The sequence below is a fragment of the Ahaetulla prasina genome, chromosome 8, assembly GCF_028640845.1.
Source record: "Ahaetulla prasina isolate Xishuangbanna chromosome 8, ASM2864084v1, whole genome shotgun sequence".
Taxonomy (NCBI): domain Eukaryota; kingdom Metazoa; phylum Chordata; class Lepidosauria; order Squamata; family Colubridae; genus Ahaetulla; species Ahaetulla prasina.
Window position 1 is genome coordinate 24,286,002 of NC_080546.1, and position 27,705 is coordinate 24,313,706.

Below are 27,705 nucleotides of genomic sequence, written 5' to 3' on the forward strand. Positions count from 1 at the left end.
ATTTGGAATATAAGACACACCCAGATTTTCACCCCCTTTTTTGGGGGGAAAAAGGTGTGTCTTATACTCCAAAAAATACGGTATATATGTATTAAAACATAAACGTTACGGGTAGTCTTGCTTAACAACTGGAATTGGGTCTGGAATTTCATCACTAAGTGATGTGATCAAAAAGTATGATGTCAGTTCTGGCAGTCCCCAGTCACTGTCTTCATTAAGATGCAAGTCATTAAATGAGAACTTCCCATGAACATGACTGCTGATTTCCTGCTGCCTTCCCCATTGGCTTTGATTGTGGGAAGACAGCAAGGATAAATGGCAATCCTGTGATTGAGGGAACATTCCTACAGTAAGAAATCTGAGCCAGTTGTTGAGCACTCAGATTACGATCATCTAATTGCCAGGGCATTGTGACGGGTGAAACTTCAAGGACCAGTTGCAAGTATCACTTGTTGAGCCGTGTCACAAGTTCAAAAAGTCATTGAAAGAATGGTTGTTAAACAAGAGCTACCTCTATTAATATTATATTACTTAAGTCAACATTACCCAATACTAGGCCAGATCCTGAAGATGAAACTGAAATACTTTGGCTACTTAATGGGAATGAAGGACTCACTGGAGAAGAGCCTAATGCTGGGAAAGATTGAGGGCAAAAGAAGAATGGGATGACAGAGAATGAGGTGGCTGGATGGAATCACTGAAGCAGTAGGCATGAGCTTAAATGTACTCCAGAGGATGGTAGAGGATAGGAAGGCCTGGAGGAACATTGTCCATGGGGTCACGATGGGTTGGACACGACTTTGCAACTAACAACAACTGTTGGGTTTTTTCTTCTGAGGCTACTATATTTCGGTAGCAAAAATGTGGATGATTGGCAATACAGAATAAAGATTACACCAACTAGAAACAGGAATTGTGCTATCTAATGTCTATGGAGATTCTCAGTCATCCGGGTCATGGTTGTGTTCTGTCCCCCTCGCCTCAGTCCGAGCGATGACTTAATTAGCTGGAAACTATCAGCTCTGACAGCAAACTAGCGAGCGTCTTCCAAGTGTCTTTGTTATCTCTCTTGATGCCGATGAATCAATCAGGAACAAACAGTAGTTAAGCAATTGATTTGCTTGCCACGAAGTGGTATAGCAGCCCTTGCTGCTTTTATATCCTGTGGGGTATGGCTCCATGACTCAGCACTTCCTAGGCCTGCCCCACTCCTGCTTCTGTTGTTCCCGCCTCTCCTGCCTATGAAATCTAGGGTCCAGCCAGGTCTGGAGGCATGGCCTGGGGGGGGAAAGAGTCAGGGGACGGAGGCCTCGTTATCTCCTCCACCTGGCCTGCCTCTGGCTCCTGGAGCTGAACCAGGGAAGCTGGTGCTCCAGAGGTAAGTCCATTCAAGAAGCTTCTTCAGCTCTGTGAGATCTAATCCTTCCTTAGATACAAAACCAGTCGCTCTTTCTCAGCCTTAGGAAGCAGGCAATGGCAAACTACTTCTGAAATTTTGCCAAGAAATTCCAGGGTCTTGTCTGGGCAATTTCCAGGAGTAAAAAATGACTGAAGGGCATACACACACACACACACACACACACACACACACACACACACACCACACAAACACACACATGGACACAATGTTTTTTTAAAAATGGTTAGTTAGATCTTTTCAGGCTGGGTGTCCCTATTCTTTCCATCAGACTCCACATTCAGAATCCACTGGAAACTGCCTTTTGCAATTTTGCCTAGGTGCATGAAACTGTTGTATTGTCTTTGCCAAACTCAGTGGCATTGTCTTTCCTATTCTCAGTGACAACCTTAAAGTTTGTTTCAGTTTATATGTAATAATAAATCGTATTTTTACTGTTATGCCTTTCTCCAAAATACCTGCCTTTTTTTCTACCAATTTAGTTATCTGAAATCTTTAAAAAATTGAAGTATTGCAAGCATGGTGCTATGTGTTACACATTATGAAGGATAAATTATTTTAAACTTTACATACAGCATTTGTATATAATTTCAACTAATGTTTGGCTGGCCCAGTAGAAACCGAGTCAGGGATAAAACCAATAGAGTTCTAAAAAGAAGAACATTGATATCTTTTTTGCAGTATTGTCTGATTTTTTAAAATCAGTCATTGAACTGGAACATTAAAAAGATAAATAGAGTTGTACACAAGACAATCAAACTACTACCTAATGCGACCATCTTGATTCTAGGTCCTAGAAAAACTCTGTGACATTTTACAGACAGATACCATTAAAGGGATTCAAAGGTGGTTATCGAAGGCAACTGTGAAAGGTAAGAGAATACATGTGATAGTTGCACACAATGTGTTTTGTTTTGCTTATTGTATCAATTATCAGGCAATTATTTGTTTTAAGTGCTGTACACTTTGAAAAGTATTTGGAAGAAGTGCTTTTGAAGGCTTTGCTATTCCTTAAAGCCACACACCAGTTTTCAGGCTTTTACATGAACCTAACTATGCTGTTTACTGCTAACTGCTGCTTTAATGAGCTGGCTTACTAAATTTAATGTGACTGTTAAAGCAGCCATTTCTTTTACTTTTAGTCTACTAAATGAGAAGAATCAGCATACGCCTTATTTCATTTAGAAAGAAGGATGATTATCATTCCTACATCCTTTTAAGTCATACCAACTAGATATAGAAACAGTAATAGATGTAATAGACCAGGGGTATCAAATCTGATTTCATAGAAGACCGCATCAGGGTTGTGTTTAACCTTGGGGGGCCAGGGTGGGCCCAACATCATTTGTGTTGGCGCCTGTGGCGGCCTGAGTGCTCTGCCAGTGAAAACGGGTGCCTGAGCTCTGTTTTTGGCTGGGACGGCCTCCTGCAACCCTCTGCCAGTAAAAATAGATCTCGGGAGGAACGTACCCACTCCTCCCGAACTCTGTTTTTGCTGGCAGAGGCACTGCAGGCTGGTTTTCGTTGTTTCCAGGGTGGCCCCACAGGCCTGATCTAAGCACCCCATGGGCCGGGTCCAGCCCCCGAGCCTTGAGTTTGATACCCCTGTAATAGACAAACTACATATTGAAGCACAATTATGTGCAGGTAGAGGAAGAGCCTGAAACATTATTTATAGGAAAATTCTCTAGATTACATGTGTCTGGAATACTTTCTAAATTTGAAAGAGAATGAAAGAAGCATCCTTGAGTTACAAAGAGAGGGAAACAGAGTTTGTCCCACTAGCTGTGGCTCTTAATCAACCCTTTTCATGTACCCACCATACTCTCAGTCACAAAGCGTACATGAGTGAAATGTAAACACGAGCAGATTGCTCACTGCTCAGCCAAAAAAATAAGTTTCAAAGCTTACCTTTTAAAGTGCCCCTCTATCTTTTGTATTTCAGAGAAAGAATTCGTATCCAATTTCATACGGTCCGATATGACGAGCCGCGATCTTTTGTATTATAGGCCAATGGCCCAGACTGAAACTGAAGTTCCAAACATTCAGGCTTTGCTGAGAGGGCAAAAAGGAACACCGAATGAAGGTAGCCGTGTCAGGTAAACTCGCAAAAAGTGCACAAGGAATGGAGTTTGCACCAAGGAAGCACTTACTGTAACCTGTTTATCTGAATGTCTGTAGAGATTCTCAGTCATCCAGGTCATGGTTGTCCCAAAAGTGCTTTTTCAAGAGGCAAATGGACTTTCTGTTTTTTCCTTGAAGACATTCAGAGCTGAAGAAGCTTCTTGGATGAGAAGCAAAATGTGTTCAAAGTAAAACCAGAAAATCCAGCTCAGCTGTGAAATCCACTTACCTTCGCTACTGGTTCGGGAGCAAGCGCAGGCTACATGCACGCTAGCCTCTTCTGCACATGCGCAGAACTTTCTGTGCATGCGCAGATGGTAAAAAACCAGGATGTAATGATGTCCCAGCAGATGGATGGATCCTCCCGCCACTGGTGTTACCGGTTTGGCGAGACGGATAGAACTAGGGGGATTTCACCGCTGGTCCAGCTGTCTCTTGAAAAAGCACCTTTGGGACTGTTTATCTGAAGCTTCTCAGGACTCCTGCAAATAAAATTTAACAGCTGACCATCTTAATAGCTTCTCGATTTTAAGAGAAAGGCAATAGCAAGTGGAATGGGAAGGTCTAAGTCTCATTCTTCCGTTAGGCTAGACCTGGGTGACTTTGGGCCAGTCATTCTCTCTGAAGAATGACTTGAGAGTTTCAAGTCTTTTCCCTAGACTGGAAAATCAAACACCATCTATCTGTTAATCTGCATTGGATAAATGTGCTAGATCATAGTCTTAACCTTCAATGAAAAGGCCTTCATCCTACAATGGATTGATTTGGATTGATAATATTTCAAGGCAAGTAATTTTGACACCATCAATGGTATTACACCAATCGTAATTACCTACTATGGGTAAACTCATGATTCATTCTCCAAGAAGTGTGCACAAACAAAAAGAAAATATATTGTGACTTTTCCAAATGTGCATGATGCCACCTTGCTGCACTCCATGTTCTACCGCCTTTGATAATCTATCATAATGTCACATGCCTGCCTCAGAGGGGCAATGTGATGCTGTTTTTGTCATTTTTGTATTCAAAAAGCAGCTGGAGTTCCATGAAAATGTAAATAATATTTTGTTAGTACTGTAGTAGTGTTTTTATTTAGTATGTGCTTAATCAAGTTTAATACAACAACTATTTTTTAGGATGAGAGTTTTATAATTTTTGGTGCGTGGGTCAACTCATCATGTAGATATTATCAACCCTACATACCTACAACTGCTTTCAAGTGACCATGGCTTCTCTATATATTTTAAACACAGCATTGCAATACTGTGTTATTAGTTTGGTGATATGGTTCAATGTGAAGGGGCACATTATTTATATTAGTAGGAAAAACCATTTGGGAATTTTCTGTAGGTATGGTGAAATGGATTAAAAGGCACCAAAATCCAGTCTGCTGGTAAAACCAGTTTCTGGAATCAAACAGCAAATGGGGAAATTAACAAGAAGACAACATCTCATCAGTGACTACTTTATACATTAAAAGAATACAGAACTTTCTGCTCAACTCCCAACTATTTATTTGTATTAATTTTTTTCTAGAATCCTTTTTTTTATTAAATTCACACTGAATTTAATGTTAGATTTGTACAGAATGGTTAAAAAATCTTACTTCCACTTAGGACTTCAAGCCAAGGATCGCTAGCCAGTAAAGGATCAAGACCAGGTGGGTATATATTTTGTTCCTAAAAAATTAACTCATAAATATTTTAAATTTTGAATACTGAAGAAAACTAGGGAACTTTATCTTCTTTTCCAGAACATTTTGTAAAATCCACCAAATTTTTATCCAAAAGGCCTTTATGTCCTTACAAGTCCACCAAATGTGGAAATATGTAGCGTCATCACAATTACATCTCCAACATTTTGCTTGCATTTCTGGATACATACACGATAATTTTTTAGGATCTAGATGCCATCTATAAAACATTTTATAAAAATTTTCCCTCAGATTCTGTGCCTGCGTGAATTTAACATTTCTAACCCAAATTCTTTCCCACGTTTCCAATAATATTGGCTCCTGAAAATTTTGTGCCCACTTTATCATACAGTCCTTTACCAAGTCCCTTTCAGAATCTATTTCAAGTAACACATTATACAATCTCTTTATGTGCTCCTGAGACTGATTTCTAATTTGCTTTACCAAATTTCCCTCGTTCTGCTCTATACCAATTTTCTGATCTCCCTTCCATCTAGCACGTAATTGCTCATATTGAAACCAAGTATAATTTTTCCCTTCCTCTCTTAATACTTGCAGAGATTTTAACTGCAAATTACCTCTTTCAGTATACAAAAGATCTTTATATGTAATCATTTCCTGATTCTGTTCTATGTTTATATTTTCTACTGTATGTCTAGGACATGCCCATATAGGAACCTTATAATTTAGTTTATAAGAGTATTTTTTCCAAACACGCAGAAGGGCATTTCTTAGCACATGATTTTTAAAGGCCTTATCCACTTTTTTGTCATAAATTAAATATGCATGCCATCCATATAACAAATCATAACCTTCTATATTCAAAATTCTGTCCTCTGTTAAATTAAACCAATCACTTATTGCAGAGAGAGCAGCTGCTTCATAATATAATTTAAAATTAGGCATTTTTAAACCTCCCCTTTCCCGAGAATCTTGAATTATTTTCATTTTAACCCTAGCTTTTTTACCTTCCCATATAAATTTGTTAATTCCCTTCTGCCATTCCTCAAGATTCTTATCTTTCTTAATTATTGGTATCATATGAAAGAGGAATAAAAATCTAGGTAAAACATTCATTTTAATAGCAGCAATTCTCCCCAGCAAAGATAATTGCAATTTTTTCCAAACAATCAACTCCTTCTGAACTTTTTGCCATAAAGGACATAAAGGCCTTTTGGATAAAAATTTGGTGGATTTTACAAAATGTTCTGAAAAAGAAGATAAAGTTCCTGCCGCAATTTTTCTTGTTGGGAATTATTACGGATTGTACAGTAATTGAGACTAAATTGATTTTAAATCTAATAACTGCAGCAAGATTATTAATAGGACAATATTGGAAGAAAAAAGAAGTACCAACAATACAAGAATGGATATTGAAAGTTGCCAATTTGGCTGAGATGGCGAAGATATCAGCCTTTTTGAAAGACAATACGCAAGAAAGATACTTAAAGGAATGGAAAAATGGATTGACTATATTCAACGTAGATATCAGACTAAGAGTTATCAGACTGTTTTGAATGATTATGATGTATTATTTTGATTGCTTTTGGGGAAGTTAGGAATTGATGATTGTAGGGGTATAATTAAGTTGGGACGAAAACTTTTTAGCATATGTTTTTTTTACTTTTAACTATACCTTGTGCTCGTTCCGGGAAGTCCGGGGGGGGGAGGGGGGTTGCGAAGGGAGGGGGGAGGAGGGGGGGAAAGGGGGAAAAAAAATTTTGTAAAACTTTTTGAATAAAAAAAAAAGAAAACTAGGGCAGGCTGCTATTTAGAGTCTGCATAACGACATATGTATAACTGCTTACGCAGTGCATTAATTAAGGTAGCTTTTTCATTAGATGCGTAGACAAGAAAATCCCTTTTCTTAAACTAGCGTTTTCTGAAAATTTCTTTCAGATACAGAAAAAAGTAATTTATTTGCAAAGAGAGGGAATATAGATGGAAATGAGGAGGAACTTCCCAGCAGCTCCACAAAACACTCAAGTGGCCCTCAGTCTCCTTTCTCGACCCAAAAGAGCACCCATTTGTTATACCACAAGGCTCGCCTTAGAAAAACTTAATTCAGGAGGAATTCTTCACACCTGTTCCTGAGTCTCTGAAAACGAGCACAACATTTTCTTGGAAGGTAGCGTGTAGTGAATCTCTGACAGCGACCTCCTGATTTAAGCCCAAATCTTGAACTTTAATACAGTGAACCAGTAATGAAAATGCTAAATACATTTTATTCGTCTTTGTAAGAGTTCACAACTGATGTTTGAAGTTTGTAGAAGACATAACTGACACTTTCATTATGACAGAATACAAATAACGAAGTAATTCATTTACTTATAACTTTCAGAAATTGAAATGCACTTTTCACTGAGGATTAGCTCCAAGAAAGATACTAGTCTGGATTTAACAACTTAAATTATTTTCTGTTTTGATCATTTAAAATTGATAATCTCATTTTCTACTAATCCAAGGAACCTTTTGTTAACAACGAAAGATAACGTTGTTTTAACTTTTAGGTTTTAACTTTTAGATTTCAACAATAGTAAGTCAACAATTGCATGCTTATTCGTTTCTCCTTTCCAGAATTCTATGGAAGAATGTTGGTGCTACCTTAAAGCTACTTTAATAAATGATAGGTTTCAATATGCCCCTAATAGCATATCAAGCACCCCAAAATGGAATATACACATGTGGCTTGAACATCTCTACCTTTTTTCTGGAGGGGCTGGGTGGGTCTCAGGAGTTCTATGCTGTGCACATCTTTAGGGGATGAAAGGTAGCTTAGGAGAGAGAATGAGAACAGTCATACTATCTTTGGAAAGAAAGAATTTTAAGAGTCTTCTTACTAAATCAGATTGTATATATATTTGTGGAGAAATCCGAATCAACACTGCAGAAGCTTCCTACTCAAAGGGATTATTGCTTCTGAAAAAGCATACCATGGGATAGGGAGAAAAATTGTTACTTTCAAATTCTAGCTCAGCTCCTCATATCCCAAAGCATCATTCTGAATCCTTATTTGTGTAAGAGGAGTATCAGTGCAATACTGGAATATAAAATGAGCTTTAGGCAGTCAATAATAAAATCTTAAAGGGATGCGGTGGCTCAGTGGCTAAAATGCTGATTGTCAATCGAAAGGTTGGCAGTTCAGCGGTTCGAATCCCTAATACCGCATAATGGGGTGAGCTCCCGCTACTTGTCCCAGCTTCTGCCAATCTAGCAGTTCGAAAACACGTAAAAAATGCAAGTAGAAAAATAGGGACCACCTTTGGTGGGAAGGTAACAGCGTTCCATGCGCCTTTGGTGTTTAGTCATACCGGCCACATGACCACGGAGATGTCTTTGGACAGCGCTGGCTCTTCGGCTTTGAAACAGAGATGAGTACTGCCCCCTAGAGTCAGGAACGACTAGCACATATGTGCGAGGGGAACCTTTACTTTTACTAAAATCTTCAAACTGATTTTGGCATTGTTTTCAGGGACTCATCCATGTAGCTTGCTTGGCAGTAATGCAGAATGTGTGCATGTGCACATATAGTCATGAATAATTTTGTATTTATTTAGTCATGTTTATGTAGTGTATATTAGAGGTGGAGACTCTTTGAGAATTGTATGCAACAAAATTTCATTTTAATATATGCCCAATTACTGTACATTCAAAGTGACAATAAAGTTATTTTAAGTCCAAAGTGGGAGACCACAAGTTCTAGTCCTGCCTTAGCCATGAAAGCCAGCTGGGTAACTTCGGAGCCAATCATTCACTCTCAGCCCCGAACATCTCACAGGGTGGTTGTTGTGGAGAAAATAGGGGGAAGATGTGTTGGATATGTTCGCTGCCTTATTTGTAAAAATAACATACAAATAAATAAATGATTTGGGGTTGCTTTGCTGCATAAGGACCCGGCAGCCCACTATTATAAAATGCCCTATGAATTCTTCACTGTACCAGAGTACTTTAAGATAGTATAAGACCATATGAAAAGACTGAAGCTCAATTAAAAGTGGACCTTACAACATGACATTGACCCTATCTTAACCCTGAAGCTGGCCTGGCCGAAGCCATCTTGGAACTTCAGAACCCTGACACCCTAAATGTTCCAATATATTCACAAGATATAGCTAAGGGGTGGGGGAGTAATTATGGAATGGACAAGTCAAAGCATCACACAATGAAAAAAAAATCTGCATGGAGGAATGAAAAAATTTACTCCCAGTTGATAATCAAAGACCTCTGTCCCAAGAAACGCGCAGTGATTTATTAATTCTAGCCTAACACTGTACGAAGAAAATTAATGCCCGTGTCCTCCAGTTCCCCTTCCACCCAATATGCATGGACACCTGCTCCTTTGCTTACTTTAGTTCTCCACCAAAAGTAGCAGAACCAAAACAAGCAGTGAGATAGAAATGAGAGCTATACCCATGTCTATTCTAGTGTGGTGGTTATGTTTCACTGTACTATAATAAAGTGTTATAGGCCTCCTCCAAACTTTCCCCAGACATTAACAGCTGAGTCTGCAGTCTTCAGGATCCTGTATGTCTCGGTCTACTGAAAAAAGTCAAATAGGCTACTTTAAACAGTCATATATCCATGTCAAACACTTCATAAAAGTCTTCAGACAGCTACCAAATATTCCCAGGCATATATTTATACAATTTATTCTAAGGAACTACTAAAAATGTTACTGGAGATTAGTTGCTGCAAAAGATAGCAAACTTTCACAGTATTATGAGAGAAATACATGATAAAATTGTTGCCGGAAAAAACAATTATTCACAAAATAGAAATGGAAAGTGTTTCGATATATAGTATTTTGATCTAATGTCAACCATTAATAAATACCTCTAATAAAGGTAAATTTAAAACAAAACTACAGAAAATATGACACCTGAAAGAGACAAAATTGGAAAATGGCTCATTTTGCCAACTCTTTGGCGCACCAAAATAAATGTATTGGTAATAAACTTTCAGCACCATTTTTTTTTAGACAGGAAGATGTTCATTCTTCCAGAAAACATTGTTTGTGCTATCCAAAATGTCTGATATTTTCTATGTCCCACTTTATTAGTTTTATAAATAACTCAAGGCAGTGAACATACCTAATATTTCTTCCTCCTCCTATTTTCCCACAACAGCCCTGTGACATGGTTTGTGTCAGGCCTACTACATACTACTACTACATACTAGACTTTAGGGTTCCAGACGCTGCCACATTTTTCCCGAGGGGAAGAAGGGGGGTTGAGGGGTATGGTAACATTCTTCAAGCGGTCAAGGTCGGATGGTGTTCACCGGATGGTGAGTGGATATTCGAATGAACTAGGAGAACGTGGGACCATGTGACCAGCAAAGGGGTTAGGGGGGTGGGACTCTTGGGGTTTGTATAACTGGGAAAAGAATCCGGAAGTTCAGTTTTGGAATTTCACTCATTGTGTGCCAGTTTCCTCATGCTAGTAAAGAACTCTGAAAGACAATGGCTTCTGAGTTTTTTTTATGCAGAAGAGGTTTTTCTGGAACCTTGACAGTTTGAGAAAGAGTGGCTGGCCCAAAATCACCGAGTTGCCTTTCATGCCTAAGACAGGACTATAACTCATGGTTTTCCAGTTTCTAGTTTTTGAGATTGGAACCCTTCCTGTATGATAGGAAAAACAGTGATAACCTTCTGATAGTCAATTTAGATTTAAATAGCTTCTTCACCCTCTATTTCCATTCCACTTTCTTTCCTTATTGCTTCTAGAGGAAAGCCATTTGGTTTTAGAATCTAGATTTGCTTATATATACCAGGCTGCATTTGAGTTAAATGAACAATAAATAAAATTAAAACATTGAAGGAATCCAGTATAACATGTAAATTTTTTCTGCTAAAATCTATTATTCAAGCAGCACATTTAATTTTATAAACCTCCAGTCATTTCACTTCAGTGAAATAACTTTAAAAAAGACTAAAATATGTAGAAAAAGTTCAACTACATGGGACAATTAATTCAACAGATTAAACAACTTTGATCAACTTTGAATACTATTTACTGGCAATCTGTGTGTGTGAGTGTGTGTGTGTGTCTGTGGATAGATAGATAATATTTGTTATTTTAAATTTCACATAACATTGAATAAGATGAGCAAAAAAGAATTCAAGTTTAAAAACATGTTACACTGTTCACACAATTTATTTGGTCAACTTTTTGAAACGATCCCACATAATAAATCTTAATTCTAATTAGCTTCTAATTTTGATATTTGCTTAACTTCAATCATATGAAACTTCCTTAATTTGTCTAAAACATTTCAAGCTTTTGGTATATAACTGAATTTCATAGTGATTTTGAACTTCTGAAAACTAAGTAACTTTGAAGTAGCGGACTTATTTTTTCACCATGTCATGTAATATTATAGCACATAAGAAATATGCCTTTCTGGACATTCAACAATTTTAATATTGTTACTGAAGAACTGTAACTATTAAAAAAAAAATCTTTCAGTGAACCTGGGGTGGAGCCTCTTCTTGTATTCATTTGCAACACAGAAGTTGTGAAAGCCTAGCTTCTTCTACCTGAGCCTTGGTTGGGGGAGAAACATATACAATGTTAACTCCTTACACTGTCTTAGACAACGTCAGTAGTGTAATGGAAAGCTGCTGTATATGTTATGTTTCTGACGATGCACCTTCATTTTCATTCTTACTGCAGAAATTACTAAGCATGCCCATAATGAAAACTTGTAGTTGGGTTTCATCAGCAAAACTGAAATGTAAAATAAATTTCTGTCCTGTTTCTACAAGCACAGGAATCAAGAGAATTTAGCTTAGAACAAAAAGCCTTAATAAAATGCAAAATTGCTCTTCACCTTCCTAATCTACAATTCTAGTTGCAGTTGGATTTTGTCGTGTCTTGCCTTTACTAAGGAAAAATCTCAAATATTACAAACATGAAGCAAAGAAAATTATAAACAAGAAAACGTTATACTTGAATTTCAATACACATTTCAGCCGAGTGAATGTTTACTGTATTACAATTAAAATTCTGCTGTGAGGTTCAGAATAAAAAACAAATAGTCTCCAGCAAATATTAAATAAAAAATTAAGAAGGAAAATAAATATTGGCATCCTTGGAAATCCAAGCTCCTTCAACATTTTTTTGCATATTTAAATGCTATTAAATATTTTATGAGTAAATATACAGCTTAAACTTGGTAATAAAAATCTAGTGCTTGAAACCAAGAGAGGAGGTATGGCATCATCTCATAAATTCCAAAGTCGGAAACTTTCTGTTTTGTGTCATGAATAGTATTTTCACTGACATTTAGCTCCTTTCAGAGACTTCATCTTCAATAATTCCTGTCTCTTGCTGCTTGCATGGGGAGGCGACAGTCACCTCAGTTGCCTCATGCAGCAGTTTGGCCCCTTTTCGTTGTGGCAAAATAGTAAAAAAGGCTTCTTCCCAGTTCTTCTTTTCCAGATATGCCAAGATGATTTCAAATACTATAACAAAAAGAAAACCACTTTTGTTTTTTTTTCCAAAAGAAAACATTTGATAAGGTAAGAAAATTAGATAATAAAGGTAATAAAACATTATTTGAAGCTTCTACAGTAACCACAAAACAATCATATTTTGCACATATTATTTGATTTATATATTGTTACTAAAATTATTAAATAGAAAAGAAGTCAGCATGCAACTGTTCTTAAGGGAGAAGTAACTATTTTTTAATGTTTTTCTCCCTAAATTAATATAACAAACATTTTAAATCATACATCTATAAAGAGAATTGATTGATGTTTAAAAGCAGATGAAAACATAGTTCTAAAAGGGACATATTGCAATTAATCTAAGCTGCAAATAAGATAGACTCATCAAAATCAATTCCGTTTTTAACATCTAACTGAACTTGTAGTCTGTGTGTTATGGGGAATTGAGAAAACAGGTTACTCTGGAGATCTGTTTGTGATATGATCACTATACCTCATGGATAGCTGAGGGCAGGATGGAAACCTGCTGCATTATTGCTATAAGTATGTAAGTAAAAATAAAATCATAACTGCTTCATTTATACCCAAGCGTTTTCCTGATTTCTACTCTGTCAGAAAAATATCTGTAGCATCAAATCATATCTTCTGGTATGTTGTACTGCCTTTTTTCCTGGTTGGAGAGTACTTCTGTAGCTTCCCTGTCCCAGTTATCTTTACTGTGATTTGAACTGTTTACTAACAGAAAAATGTGAAGGAGCAACCAGGAAAATATGTTAAACAGGTGCTTATTGTGAATAAAAGTCATTCATTCATTAATTCAGTGATACTCAGTGGCTATTTATTACATTGCTAATACACAAATATCTCTGGTAGAGAACTGTTCTCCAGGATTTTGAGAACTAGACAACTGTCTGCTGTAGAAATTTAGTGCTTGTCAAAATATTCAGTATTTATCAGAAATCACAACTAGAAATGGTAATTACTTCTGACATCATAAAACATAAATGGTTCATTTACAAAACAGAGAATCAAAAATAAAGGGGGGAAAATAAAATTTATTCTTACCATGATTGACTGCCAGAACTTTCCTGCTGTTCATTTTCACAAAGTTTCCTAGGGGGAGCTGTGCATGGCTTATACCTTGTTCTTTTGCTCTTTTGTATGTAATTCCCTGTAAGCAAAATAAAGAAAATGACTATTATTTATTACATTGCCTGAGATTATGAGGTAATTTATTTGTACTGAATTCACCTTATTTTGAATAAAATATATGCATCACACAGCCTTACAACATTTTTTGCATATTTAAATGCTATTAAATATTTTATGAGTAAATATACAGCTTAAACTTGGTAATAAAAATCTAGTGCTTGAAACCAAGAGAGGAGGTATGGCATCATCTCATAAATTCCAAAGTCGGAAACTTTCTGTTTTGTGTCATGAATAGTATTTTCACTGACATTTAGCTCCTTTCAGAGACTTCATCTTCAATAATTCCTGTCTCTTGCTGCTTGCATGGGGAGGCGACAGTCACCTCAGTTGCCTCATGCAGCAGTTTCGTTGTGGCAAAATAGTAAAAAAGGCTTCTTCCCAGTTCTTCTTTTCCAGATATGCCAAGATGATTTCAAATACTATAACAAAAAGAAAACCACTTTTGTTTTTTTTTCCAAAAGAAAACATTTGATAAGGTAAGAAAATTAGATAATAAAGGTAATAAAACATTATTTGAAGCTTCTACAGTAACCACAAAACAATCATATTTTGCACATATTATTTGATTTATATATTGTTACTAAAATTATTAAATAGAAAAGAAGTCAGCATGCAACTGTTCTTAAGGGAGAAGTAACTATTTTTTAATGTTTTTCTCCCTAAATTAATATAACAAACATTTTAAATCATACATCTATAAAGAGAATTGATTGATGTTTAAAAGCAGATGAAAACATAGTTCTAAAAGGGACATATTGCAATTAATCTAAGCTGCAAATAAGATAGACTCATCAAAATCAATTCCATTTTTAACATCTAACTGAACTTGTAGTCTGTGTGTTATGGGGAATTGAGAAAACAGGTTACTCTGGAGATCTGTTTGTGATATGATCACTATACCTCATGGATAGTTGAGGGCAGGATGGAAACCTGCTGCATTATTGCTATAAGTATGTAAGTAAAAATAAAATCATAACTGCTTCATTTATACCCAAGCGTTTTCCTGATTTCTACTCTGTCAGAAAAATATCTGTAGCATCAAATCATATCTTCTGGTATGTTGTACTGCCTTTTTTCCTGGTTGGAGAGTACTTCTGTAGCTTCCCTGTCCCAGTTATCTTTACTGTGATTTGAACTGTTTACTAACAGAAAAATGTGAAGGAGCAACCAGGAAAATATGTTAAACAGGTGCTTATTGTGAATAAAAGTCATTCATTCATTCATTAAGTAATTCAGTGATACTCAGTGGCTATTTATTACACTGCTAATACACAAATATCTCCGGTAGAGAACTGTTCTCCAGGATTTTGAGAACTAGACAACTGTCTGCTGTAGAAATTTAGTGCTTGTCAAAATATTCAGTATTTATCAGAAATCACAACTAGAAATGGTAATTACTTCTGACATCATAAAACATAAATGGTTCATTTACAAAACATAGAATCAAAAATAAAGGGGGGAAAATAAAATTTATTCTTACCATGATTGACTGCCAGAACTTTCCTGCTGTTCATTTTCACAAAGTTTCCTAGGGGGAGCTGTGCATGGCTTATACCTTGTTCTTTTGCTCTTTTGTATGTAATTCCCTGTAAGCAAAATAAAGAAAATGACTATTATTTATTTACATTGCCTGAGATTATGAGGTAATTTATTTGTACTGAATTCACCTTATTTTTGAATAAAATATATGCATCACACAGCCTTACAGCATGTTTTACAGATGTTTCATATTATAGAGCATTGGCTTATAAAAGATAGCACTTTTATTTTTCATGGCTTGTATACAAAGTTAACCAATTAACTGATTATGTATTCACCAAAATAAACGGTTTCTTTATGAAGTGAACCAGTTATCAGAGCTGATATGGAGAGAAACAGCTCAAAATTTTAATTAAAGTATTGGCTTTTTTTCTTAAATTGTGCAAAAATTTGTTGTTTGTCAAATCCACTCTGTGCTATAACCTCATTTCCTCAAATATTGGACTCATATTTTCAATAATGTCCCAAAACTACCCATATTAACAAATAACAGCTGGTGAAGCTAAAAAAAATATTATCGCTAGACTGTGACTTGAAGGCAAATCATCAGAAACCCATAAAAATTATACAAGCTTTTTAAAGAAACAGTCCAATGACAAATGATAATAGACATACCAACCATTCATCAGCTTGCCCTATTTACACATTCTACAGATTTTCCTGTAAACTAACGCCTATGCTATAAACACTTTTATTAGACACTTTTATTAGACACTAAATTCCTTTGGCATTTATTTTTAATGCTGGCAATACAATAAACATGATTAAAATAACAGAATGTGTACTGGATGAAATACTAACCACACAAATGCACTGCTGATATGCTGTATCTGTGTTACGGAGCATAGATGTATTGTGACAATATGCTGTCCTGTGACCATAATAAATATTTGTAGTGTGACAGTATCTACAGAATTTTCATTTACTTATGGAATGGTATGGATCCTTTTACTTGAGTGAATAGTTCCTGCTGGTGATCTTAGAGAGATGAGCCCCTGAGAAGTCAGTGCAGGTGGCTCTGGGCTCAGTGGTCTCCTCCATATTATTTAAAAAGGCATGAAAACCCTAGGGAGATTATTCAGAATTTTGGGCTGAGATATCGCTAATATGCTCCTGATATCCCTTCCCCACCTTTAACTAAAGATGCCATAGAACTCCTCAGTTCTGATGCCTGACAGTTGTGAGAATCTGGATCGGGAAAAAACGATCTCAGTTTAAATTCCAGCAAGCTGGAACTGCTGGTTTGTCAATAATTCTGGTAGGCGCAGTGGATGGGACTATATTCCCTGAAGGAGTTTGCTGTGACTTCAAGCTTTACAAAAGGGTGGAAACCATGGCCAGAAAGCCTTTTACCCAGCTCCATCTGATGTGCCAGTGTAATCCTACTTGAACCAAAATGCCCTTGCTCTGATTTGGTCGGCCTACTGTAATGCACCCCATATGAGGTCATCTTTGAAAATGATCCAAGAAACTACAGCTAGTACATAATGTAGTGGCTCCTAATAGGTTTTGACAGAATCCATTTTGAACACATACTGGTTATTTGTAGGTTTTCAGGCCCAATTCAAAATGCTTTTAAATCTCTTTACAATTATTAATGCAGCTCCAGGATATACTGTATCAGGCATGTAAAAGAACTGAGCCCATCTATTTTGCTGTAATTAAAAGAGGGCCTACCACTTATTAGGTGCATGGGACGTGTTCTAGACAACAGGCCTCCTCAATGGTAACCCCAAGTTTACACTTCCCCAGAAGCACTAATGGTCCCACCTTTGCTGTCATATTGTGAATAGGTTTAATTAGTTTATTTAAAATAGTTAATTCTAATGAATGGTCAGCCCTTAGATCAGTTTCAAAAACATTGTTTATCGACAGGTGTCCAACATATAATACAATATAATAGTTCAATATGATTTTTTTCAAGTATACATGCAAAACATTATAATTAATCATCTACCTTGTGATGATTGTGATCAACCAAGCCGCCAATAACATAGGCTTTTGATTCATCTAATTCACTCAAGACATCTGGAGAATCTGAGGTAAGGTAAACAAGATCTTCCTTTTTCACCAACTCATTATAATGAGCTGATTTAATTTGAATATCCTTCAAGACACAAGCACAAATCCAAATATAAATTATTTTAAAACTATAGATTTTTCACTAGTTTGAGTATATATATTTATGCCTGCACTAAGAAAACTACGTAACTATCAGGAAAGGGTTAACAATGCAATGAAAGTATTGTCATTTATCTGGAAAAATTAATATCTATACTATATATGTAGAACATTGGAAAGATTATAGCTAAAGTGAAGAAGACACTTATTTGTAAGTCACTCAGTCATCATAAAATATAGGCAATTTTTGACTTAACTATAATTGAGCCCAAAATTTCTGTGGCTAAGCAAGACAATGAAGTACATTTTGCCCCATTTTATGACCTTTCTTGGCACCGCTGTTGTGAATCACTGCAGTTGTTAAGTTAGTAACATGGTTGTTAAATGAATCCGATTTCCCCACTGACTGTCTTGTCAGAAGGTCTCAAAACATGTTAACATGACCTTGAGAACACTGCAACCTCATGAATACATGCCAGTTGCTAAGCATTTGAATTTTGATCATATGATCATAGGGAAGCTGGAAATGGTCGTAAATGTGAAGAACAGTCATAAGTCACTATTTTCAGTGCTGCTGTAACTTCAAATGTTCATTAAATGAACTGTTGTAAATTAAGGACTACCTGTAATGGTAGTTTCATTTTACTGAAGGCAAAGTTCATAGTCCAGCAATCTAACAATTGGTAATATTGAGACAGTCCCTATCAAATTCATGCATTTGTAAGAAATTGATCTAATTTTTTTTAATTGTAATAATTAAAATTATATACTTAAATTGCTAGCACCTTCCAATTTATCCATCCCTTGTCTGTTGCATTCATGTTGTCCTTCAGCTGGCCTCCGTGACTGGTCAAGTAAAACTAAAGAATAAAAATGCATGCAACATTCATTGATAATTTTTAAGATTATACAATCAAATACTCTTTTCCACCATTTCATATTTTAAACATTTTAGTGTAAGGGGCTTTTTTTGTACACACTTTAGGTGATTCTGTGGTGTTACCACAGAAATAATATGTGGCAAAAGTTAGATAAGACTACAGATGAAATAAACATATGGAACCATAAAAACATGTTGTCAACAGGAAAAAATGAAATGAAAAATTAATGTTACACTAAATATGCTGTATGTGTAAGAGATCCCCAAGGAAGAGGTACTGAAAGCCAGTGTAAATAGTACAAACTTTATTAAACGTTATTACTCTGTTAAATTTAGCATACATGCAATGCTCCTTGTGACAACAAATATGTATCATGGGTTCTGCCATGACACATCCCTACCAATAGTTTATAAAGTTTTTATAAACATTATGGCATTCACTAATCTCACATGCAAAACAACTTGTCAGATACAACTTGTGAAAAAAAAATCCCAAGATTCTCAGTGAAATACCTTTGCCATAAAATTTGCAGTGTGTCTGTATGAGGTGTCATGTCATTTACGTGCCTAGATACAGTCTGTGCTTTCCTGAGCAGTTACTGTGTTTTATATTAAAGTTCATATAGTGATTAAATATGGTGTTAGCCGGATTTAGTGTATGCATGAAGATTTTTTGTCACAAAGAGGCAATTAATGAGATGGAACCTCAAAACATATATATGAAGGAAAAATGAATGACCTGACAGAAAGGAGAAGGCAAAGTTGCAGCTGGATGGAGCTGACAAAGACCTCTGAGATGTTTAAAGAGCAAAAGGCAATGTTTGAGTTGGTGTAAGGTTGTGGTGGATGGTTTGCAAGGATGACTTGCAAGCAGTAGAAAGATGTGGAGAGATATATTGAATGGACTGCTATAAACTACCTTTAGTCACACTTTATATTCTTTTTCTTATCTCAATGCATTAACATCTTTTCCTTACCACTTCTTGCTCCTTTTCTATGTATATGTGCATTGTTACCCAAGACATTTTGTCACAGGAAAAAACCCCATGGCAATCAGTACTTTAAACTATCCACAGCATGTGTAAATTCACTATAGGTATGGCAACTATATTTAAACACATGTGAACATTTGTACTGTAGCATTTCTAGACCAGTATCTAGAAATCTTTAAATTACTTTTATTTATGCTAAACTGCAAGTATAATAATCATTTTATGTTAAAAATTTCTTTCATATGAATTGCATAACACTAAGAAAGTCATCAAAGAAGGCTATTTGGAGGTTACTTGGACTGACATACCTGAACAGGATGAAGTGCTTTACGATTTTCTGCATAACACCTCTGAATTTGCTTGTGAAGTTTCTTGACATCCTGTATATAATACAATTTGTTTTTATACTGTTCTTCAGAGAAAGCACCACAAAATGCTTTAACCAAGAGATTCAGAGAGATGCTAAAGAGAAAGAAAGGAAGCTTTTAACCATCAGAAATTACTTCTAAAACATGTACCTGAAGAAAGCATACTAAAAGTATAGAGGTTTTCTGAGCTCTCTCTCTTACATTTTGCTCTAAAAATCATCCAGATGAAGCCAACAATCTGATTAAAGATATCTGGGCAGCAATGCTGTATACATGACCAAGAGTGGGAAAGGGTGCTGCTGCAAGGTGCAAGTGTGGTTGGGTGGGGGAAGGGATGAGGCCTGACCTCACACTAACAGAGCATGAGCTCTGTAGCAGAGTTCTTCAGGGGAAAAAAGTGGTGGGAACAATTTACAAGCTTCCCTGCCAGTTTAAAATGTCACTGTAATTTCGAAGTCACAGTCTGCAGTCATTAACTGCAAATTACCTGTATCTTGAGAATTTTGGAGAATAACTACAAAATCTAAATGATTGCAGCAAGTTGACAATCACTTGATATAATCTTTCAATCAATCAATCTATCCATCCATCCATCAATTAAGTCATTTGGAACTGCTTCTTAAATATCATTTCCATTTACCTTTAATTCCATTAAATTGTCAAAACTGCAGTCTATTATAAGCCGAAGTGCACTAGGAACAATATCTCTACGCATACGTTTCCTGACATTTTCTTCACTGTTTGATTCCAGCTGAGACTGGCGCTCCATTTTTCTTTTCAAGCGTTTTTCTTTACGTTTTTGCCTGAAATGGAAACAAAACATTACTATATTACTCCATGGTATAACATAGGCTATTATCTGCTGATTATATTCTTCCATATTGTTGTTTTAAATGTTGGATGGTGATATATGATTCTCAAGCAGAATACAAGCTTCACGGATAATGAATAATGAATGAGTCATGAAAAGAAAAAGCATGTTTGAAATGTGGAAAGGAAGGCCAGAAGAAAACAAAAAGATTTGTAGGTATTTATAGATAACCTATTATTTCATTTGTCCAATAAGAGACCACTTATACAGTGTGAAACCAGATAGGTCATAAGAGTTTCCTAGAAGTCTTTCATCAAGCAAGATGAGAGAGATTACACATTTGTTCACTCCTCTCCAGTATAAAGGAAGCAGAGAAAAGGAGAGGATGAGCTCATATAATCCTCAGGCTTAGTTCTAAACTTTTTCATTGAAGAAACTGGGAAAAATAAAATAAATCAGCCCAGAAGTGCCTAATCACAAAATCCATCCTTTTTATAAGAAACAAACCATACTTGCGCAAGACTCTTTGTTCTTCCCATTGTTTCTGCTTTATTAACTTCTTTCTTTGTCTTTTTGACATCGTTTCAATATTCTCCATCTTTTCCAGTGGCAAGTCTTTAATTTCTACCTTATCAACGTTGCACTTCATCTTTTCTTCTGTATCAGTAGCATTGGTTGTTTTAAAGTTTTCTGGTGGCATTCTTGAAGACATGAGCTTCGAAGAAAAAAAAAACCTAATTTGACTATTAGAAACCTCAAGTCAAACAGAATATATAATATTATTTAAAAATTGTGCCCAAAATATATTTTAAAAATTCTTGTCTAAAGCAGTTGAATATAAGGATTCTCTGCCTAACATACAAATTATGAAGGAAAAAAATCCTTATTTCATAATTTGAAATGCATACATAAACATATAAAATGCCAATAAACAAGAACAAGTACTAATTCAAGACATTTGTGATTGAAATAAATAGATGGCCCAAGGCTGATACAGTATTTGGGGGGGGGGGATTGTAATAAAATAGGAAAATCACAGATGATAGTTACCCTGATATATCATACATTCTATTTTGCAAGAATATAATAGTCATTATTTTATTTTCAGTTTAAAAATTATCTGGATTAAGTCTTCATTTTATTACATTTACTAGAGAAATCACAAACCATTTGATTAAATATCAGTAAAGAAAATAACAGTAAAGAGTTTATACGATTGCAAAATATAGCCTTGACACTTCATAATAAACTCAATGAAATGGAAATATCCCCAAATCTTAAAAAAAAAATCTGTAGAAAGCCTTAGAAAAAGGTACTTGGCAACACTGAACAATGCAAAAGAATTACCTCTCCTGGATGGCTACACAAGCATGCAGACAACTAGGGGCAGCTTTCAAAGATGATCTGCAATCCTGTGCTGCAATTCTGCAAAGAACCTCTTCAAATGCTTTGCGTCAAACTGACAATAATAAGATATAAGTCCATAGTTTATTCCATTCCTTAAGGGAATATATTTTCTTGAAACAATTTAAATTGCAAGAAACCATGACTTTCAATTTTGCCCTGCAGTGTCTGGGAGTCAATCTTGTAGCCTAACAGAAGCATCAAGCCCCACCCTTCTACACTGGGGGGGGGGGGCAGGGAAAGGGAGAGAATGGTAAAATGTGGTAAAATACTAGTTATGTCGTTTTAACAAAAGCAACAGCAGCCTAAGGATGCTCACAATTTTATCCTTTTTAATTAGGAAGCCTGGGTCTTTGAATTCTAACATATACTGAAGAGATGAAGTTGGAAGGACAGATGCTTTAAGTCCCTTTGTTTCCATTTCAAATTATGAGTGGTGAACTCTGAAAGTGCCAAAAGTTTTTACTGGTTAAAGGCAGGATGTTTTATGCCTCGAAAGATCCATAGAAATTAATCTGAGTTGTGAATGCCAAAAGACATGCCCAGGCTCAGCTCCTATATGGGTTATTATCGAATTAGACACGAAGAAAGGGATGGAACCCTCAAAAGACTAAAATAACCAGAGAGACAGAAATGAAGTAAGATGCCCTGGTTCTATTATTTTAAATAGTGGTTTCAAAATATGCTTTCTTGTACTATTATTACATCCTGAATATTATTCTGAAAAACAAATCACAGTCATGGCTCATAAAGTGGTATAAAATGACACTGACATCAAGAGGGAGAATTGCATGGATGAGGAGGGAACTGAATAATTTAGAGATGCATTTGTTGAAATAAAAGATCCAGAATTTTCAGTCAGAAGTGTAAGTCCAACAAATTTGGAAGGCACCGGCTTGGAAAAGAGGAGTTTTCAGCCATGTCGTTTCTTTTGAGAGCTCTTTCCCCCCCCCCCCACCACCACTTTCTCAATGTTCTTAATTCGGATTTTCCCGGCCCCACTTCTGGGAGAGTATAGGCTCCTTTCAGTTCAAGGTTTGATGGATCTGAGGGCGCAGATTTTGCCCAGAGAGCCTCGTCACACGACATAAGGGCCTATGCCTGAGGTGCCAGAAGGCGCCTCAATTAACTCGAGCGGCTTTTTCCTCCTTTTAAGACCTTCGTAACAGAGACTTAATGCATTTCTAACGGACTTGCTCCGAAGCGGATGGGCCTTGAGTCGACTCTGGGAGGAGATGATGCTAAAACAAGAGCCCTCAAACTTGGCCGCTTTAAGACTTGTGGACTTTAACTCCCAGAATTCTCCAGCCAGCTATGCTGGCTGGAGAATTCTGGGAGTTGAAGTCCACAAGTCTTAAAGCGGCCAAGTTTGAGGACCCCTGTGCTAAAAGAGTCAACCTGGCCCTGCACGGAGTCTTTGGCAGCAGGGCGGGACTACAACTCCCGTCGTGCCCCAGCCAACATGGCTGCCAGGGAGCGCTAAGCTGGGCAAAATCAAGCTCGACTGTTAAAAACCGTTGTGGAGGAAGGCTCAGGAGAAACGTGACCTCCCCACCGACCGAGCTAGGAGGAAGGGTTTTCTTTCTCTCTCTTACCTCGTAGCCCAGGGAACGAACCAGAACAATGGCCACCGCCGAAGGACCAGGAAGCCGGGCTAGCCCTTCCCGTCACCCGCGCCGCCGCTGACGCCCAAGACCGCAGTGGCACCTTTCGACGCGGACTAATGACGCAATATCTCAGTCTCGTGACTTACTAGGCGGGGTTGTGGTGGGAAAACTCCTCCCTGACTCGATTTTAATACTGTAATTTGTTTTTGGGAGGGTGTTAAATCATTTTTATTTTTATTTTTTTTAAAAAGGGCATTTTCAATTATTGAACTACAAACGTTTGTCCGCGGGAGCTGAAGAAGTATTTCACATCTGGTTCAATGATCCAAATGTGACTGAGTGCACGCGCTTTTGATGTACATAGTCGATAAGACGCTAATGGACAATAGATAGCTCAGCTGATTTCAAAAAATGCCCTTGGCTTTTGAATCTGCAGCATTAATGCCTGATTAGAAATCCTACGTTACACAAGATACCTTTCCCGTTCAAGTATTTTCAACGAAGAAGATTGAGCTTATTTTAGCATACGTTGCAGAAACAGATTGGGAAAAAAAATTAATATAAAATATTCCTTCCCAGAAAATTTTGCTACATGGCGAGCTGATATTTGGATAGATTTCTTATAGAACTCAGCATGACACGTCACATTTTTAATCACGATCTTTGGGGACTGATGGATATATTGTAAAAAGATATATTGCAATTGCCAGATTACTACAAATGGTCATGACAGCTATCAAAAAGATTACATTTTAAATTGGATTAATTAATAGCCTGTGGCCATGCAGAGGCCTCCGCCACAAAACATGTGAACTATGACTTTTAGTGAGTGACTCTTGAGAATGCTAATGCTGCTATTTATAGCAGGAAATTGGTTTCTGCCAATGGACAGCGATGATTGGCAGTGGGTCATTGGGATGGAAGCAAAAGGACAAAGAAGAGAAATTTGTGAGTGAGTGTATGTTTGAAAAGATCCATGCCTGTTTGTCCGTAGTGATGTGTCAAAAAATATTATCCACACTCTTATTACTTTAAATATCTTCCAATATCTCAGGGGTTGCCACAAAGAAGAGGTAGTCAAAAACTATTCTCCAATGCACCTGAGGGTAGAACAAGAAGCAATGGGTGGAAACTAATCAAGGAGAGAAGCAACCTAGAACTAAGGAGAAATTTCCTGACAGTTAGAACAATTAATCAGTAGAACAACTTGCCTGCAGAAGTTGTAAATGCTCCAACACTGGAAATTTTTAAGAAAATGTTGGATAGCCATTTGTCTGAAATGGTGTAGGGTTTCCTGCCTGGGCAGGGGGTTGGACTAGAAGACCTCCAAGGTCCCTTACAACTCTGATATTATTATTATTATTATTATTATTATTATTATTATTATTATTATTATTATTATTATTATTATTATTATTATTATTATTATTAAATGCATAGTAATTTTCTCTTTGGGACTAGCTTTTTTCTTGTTTGGTTGGAAAGTAATTGCCAAACTGTTTTGTACTGATGATAGTATATACAGGACAAGTTTATAAATGACATTTCCCCCACTAAGCATTCAAATGAGGCTTGTGAGAAGAGTAGAATAAACTTAGTTGTTTTTTTTAAAAAAATCAGTTTGGTCAAAGAAATTGTAATTATCTTCATTACATGATAATGGAAGGAGTTTTATGGCTTGGACTCTGGAAATTTATGACGGCGATGGGACTTTAACCCTGGAACGCTGGCCAGCAAGACTAAAATGAAATGTATTGAAAGGAAATGCTTGCTTAGGTCAAAGAGAACAGTACCATTTGTATGAATAGCAATCCTGGAAATAGGAATCCGTTTGTTCTCAAAAGGCACTTTGATGTTCCCTGGAATAATTCATTCTAATTTGTTGTTGTTGTTAGTTGCAAAGTTGTGTCCGACCCATCGCGACCCTGTGGACAACGTTTCTCCAGGCCTTCCTATCCTCTACCATCCTCTGGACTCCATTTAAGCTCACGCCTACTGCTTCAGTGACTCCATCCAGCCATCTCATTCTCTGTCAACCCATTCTTCTTTTTCCCTCAGTCTTTCCCAGCATTAAGCTCTTCTCCAGTGAGTCCTTTCTAATTTACCTTTGAATTAATAGAAGCTAAAATATCTTCCAACTCAGAACTAAATTAGAAGTGTCCTGGAAAATCGAAAAATGGCATTTGTTATTTCTCTAGATATGAGTTGTTAGAAACAATCAGATGGGGAAAACGGTTCTCCCAGCACCCCCCCAATAATATCATATTTTGAATTTTCTTCTAGCTATTGATCTAGTTATTGACCATAATGATACAATGTTTATGCTTCCTGACTCATACCAACTCTGTGCAGTTGTTAGAATTAGATAGAGAGTGTACTCTGACTAGAATCTGGTTCCATGAATGCCACAAACAAATGAAAACAGTTTTTCAGACTGTCTGTTTTCTGTTAAAAATGAGGAGTAAGACACTGGCATGATAAAAGCATTTAGGGCAAAAAGAGGAATGATAAAGTATGTTTTAAAGTTCTTAAAGAGATAATGCCACACAGTGCAAGTATTTAAAAGATTAATTTTTCATGAGATTTATCCATTATATGTCTTCTGCAATAATTCCCATTGCATTTACAAAGTTTAAAAGAAATTGGGCAAACGTACATATAATACATTGGCTAACATTTATACATCCTTTAGCATGTAGTAATGAAAGCTTAAGAAAAGAATAAAATACTTAAAACACAATTTACCTCAGTTTTCAATAATTAACTAGAAAGCCCTTTAATGAACTTAGTACCCAAGTATGGAATTTGGAATCTGACTCTTACTACATCTAGATAAACATCATTGTGGCAGATAGAAGACTTCTTTGTAGATTTCATTTCAATCAGAGCAGTTCACTTTACAATTTCCTTACATTATTTCCAATATGATAATTTGTGAACCAGCCATGGTTCTTCTCACGGTGCTTTTCCCATGCATCATTTTCACATATTCAGCATCAGTCAAAGGTAAGTTGCTTTAATCTTTTGACTTGCATTAAGAGATGTGTATGTGCCTTTTAACAATAGGTAAATTGTAGATTTTACTTATGTGGATCTCTTATATCTAGATCATTTTGAATTAATTGGGGGGTGGGGGTTGAGGTGTAGGAGATTGTGTTAAATGGATTGCTTTGTGAGCCATCCATAGTTTGGAGCAAGTTAGGTCTTTCTTCTTATGGAATCTGGATTTCTGCTTTAACACTGAAACTATTCACGGGAATCTACTTAAAAAAGGTTTAAGAAAATAGTTTTTCTAATCTAGGCCAGATCTTTTAAACCAATGGAAATGATTTCTGAACAGTTTTCACTGCCATTTATTAACGTAGTCATGATCAATAGTTGACACATACTTGCTTTTCAGGGCGTCAAATATTTGTTGATTTTGCAAAAATTGGTTGAGGATGCCATTATCTGAATAAAGAAGAGAACTTTATTCCCACTAGGATAGATTTTGTGTGAATTAATTATATGTACATTTGCATGTGCACATTTAAACAATGTAAATATATCTCATCAAAGACTTCACCTGCTATCCAGCTTCTTATATTTTTTCATATTGGACTGAAGTAATTCAGAATTAGAATATAATATTAGGGCAGCTTTTCAATAGAGATCGGTTTGATCTAAGGTATGACAACTATTTACAGCAACATAGTTGTTTAGCGAAGTGCAGTGCACTATCTTCTTTAAGTCTCCGTGCTCTTAAGTATCTTGGAATGTCCTGTTAAAACAATGACAGATAATCTGCTTGTAAAATGTTAATGGTAAACCATAAACTGTTTAGATACAGGGTCTATCAATGAGAAAGAAAGGTAGCTAGCTATATTTGGAAGGAAGGGGAAGTCAATCCCATCAGTCTACATGAGTATAAGAGGAACAGCTGCATAATGCAAGAGATCAAGATAGAATTTCTAGGTTTCAAGATGAATGTCTTTATAAACAGAACTATGTTCCTTTGACTTTGGAAGTAGGATATTTAGCAGGCATTAACTACAACATAAGGGGATGCGGTGGCTCAGTGGCTAGGACGCTGAGCTTATTGATC

At 36.4% G+C, this 27,705-nt stretch overlaps 3 protein-coding genes across 3 annotated transcripts in view; 2 read left to right on the plus strand and 1 right to left on the minus strand.

The window, feature by feature from the left end:
• The window catches only part of C8H4orf17 (chromosome 8 C4orf17 homolog), a 130,722-nt gene extending 123,425 nt beyond the window's left edge, over positions 1–7,297 (plus strand). Inside the window, exons 6-9 of the mRNA XM_058193622.1 lie at positions 2,208–2,289; positions 3,363–3,516; positions 5,158–5,201; positions 7,134–7,297. Of these exons, the coding sequence (XP_058049605.1) occupies positions 2,208–2,289; positions 3,363–3,516; positions 5,158–5,201; positions 7,134–7,297 (444 nt within the window). The remainder of the gene's footprint in view (positions 1–2,207; positions 2,290–3,362; positions 3,517–5,157; positions 5,202–7,133) is intronic.
• Positions 7,298–8,165: 868 nt separating this feature from the next.
• TRMT10A (tRNA methyltransferase 10A) lies at positions 8,166–23,894 on the minus strand. The gene is made up of 9 exons (XM_058193523.1): positions 23,610–23,894; positions 21,958–22,069; positions 21,123–21,325; positions 20,440–20,602; positions 19,740–19,811; positions 18,345–18,419; positions 17,396–17,545; positions 15,380–15,485; positions 8,166–12,699 (listed from the first exon to the last, which is right to left on the minus strand). Exons 3-9 carry the CDS (start codon positions 21,320–21,322, stop codon positions 12,521–12,523), a joined length of 945 nt encoding a protein of 314 aa, XP_058049506.1. The 5' UTR covers positions 21,323–21,325; positions 21,958–22,069; positions 23,610–23,894; the 3' UTR covers positions 8,166–12,520.
• Positions 23,895–24,313: 419 nt separating this feature from the next.
• Positions 24,314–27,705, plus strand: part of MTTP (microsomal triglyceride transfer protein) — a 51,307-nt gene continuing 47,915 nt past the window's right edge. The window contains exons 1-2 of the mRNA XM_058192958.1: positions 24,314–24,569; positions 25,517–25,706. Coding sequence (XP_058048941.1) covers positions 24,516–24,569; positions 25,517–25,706 — 244 coding nt within the window. The 5' untranslated portion in view covers positions 24,314–24,515. The remainder of the gene's footprint in view (positions 24,570–25,516; positions 25,707–27,705) is intronic.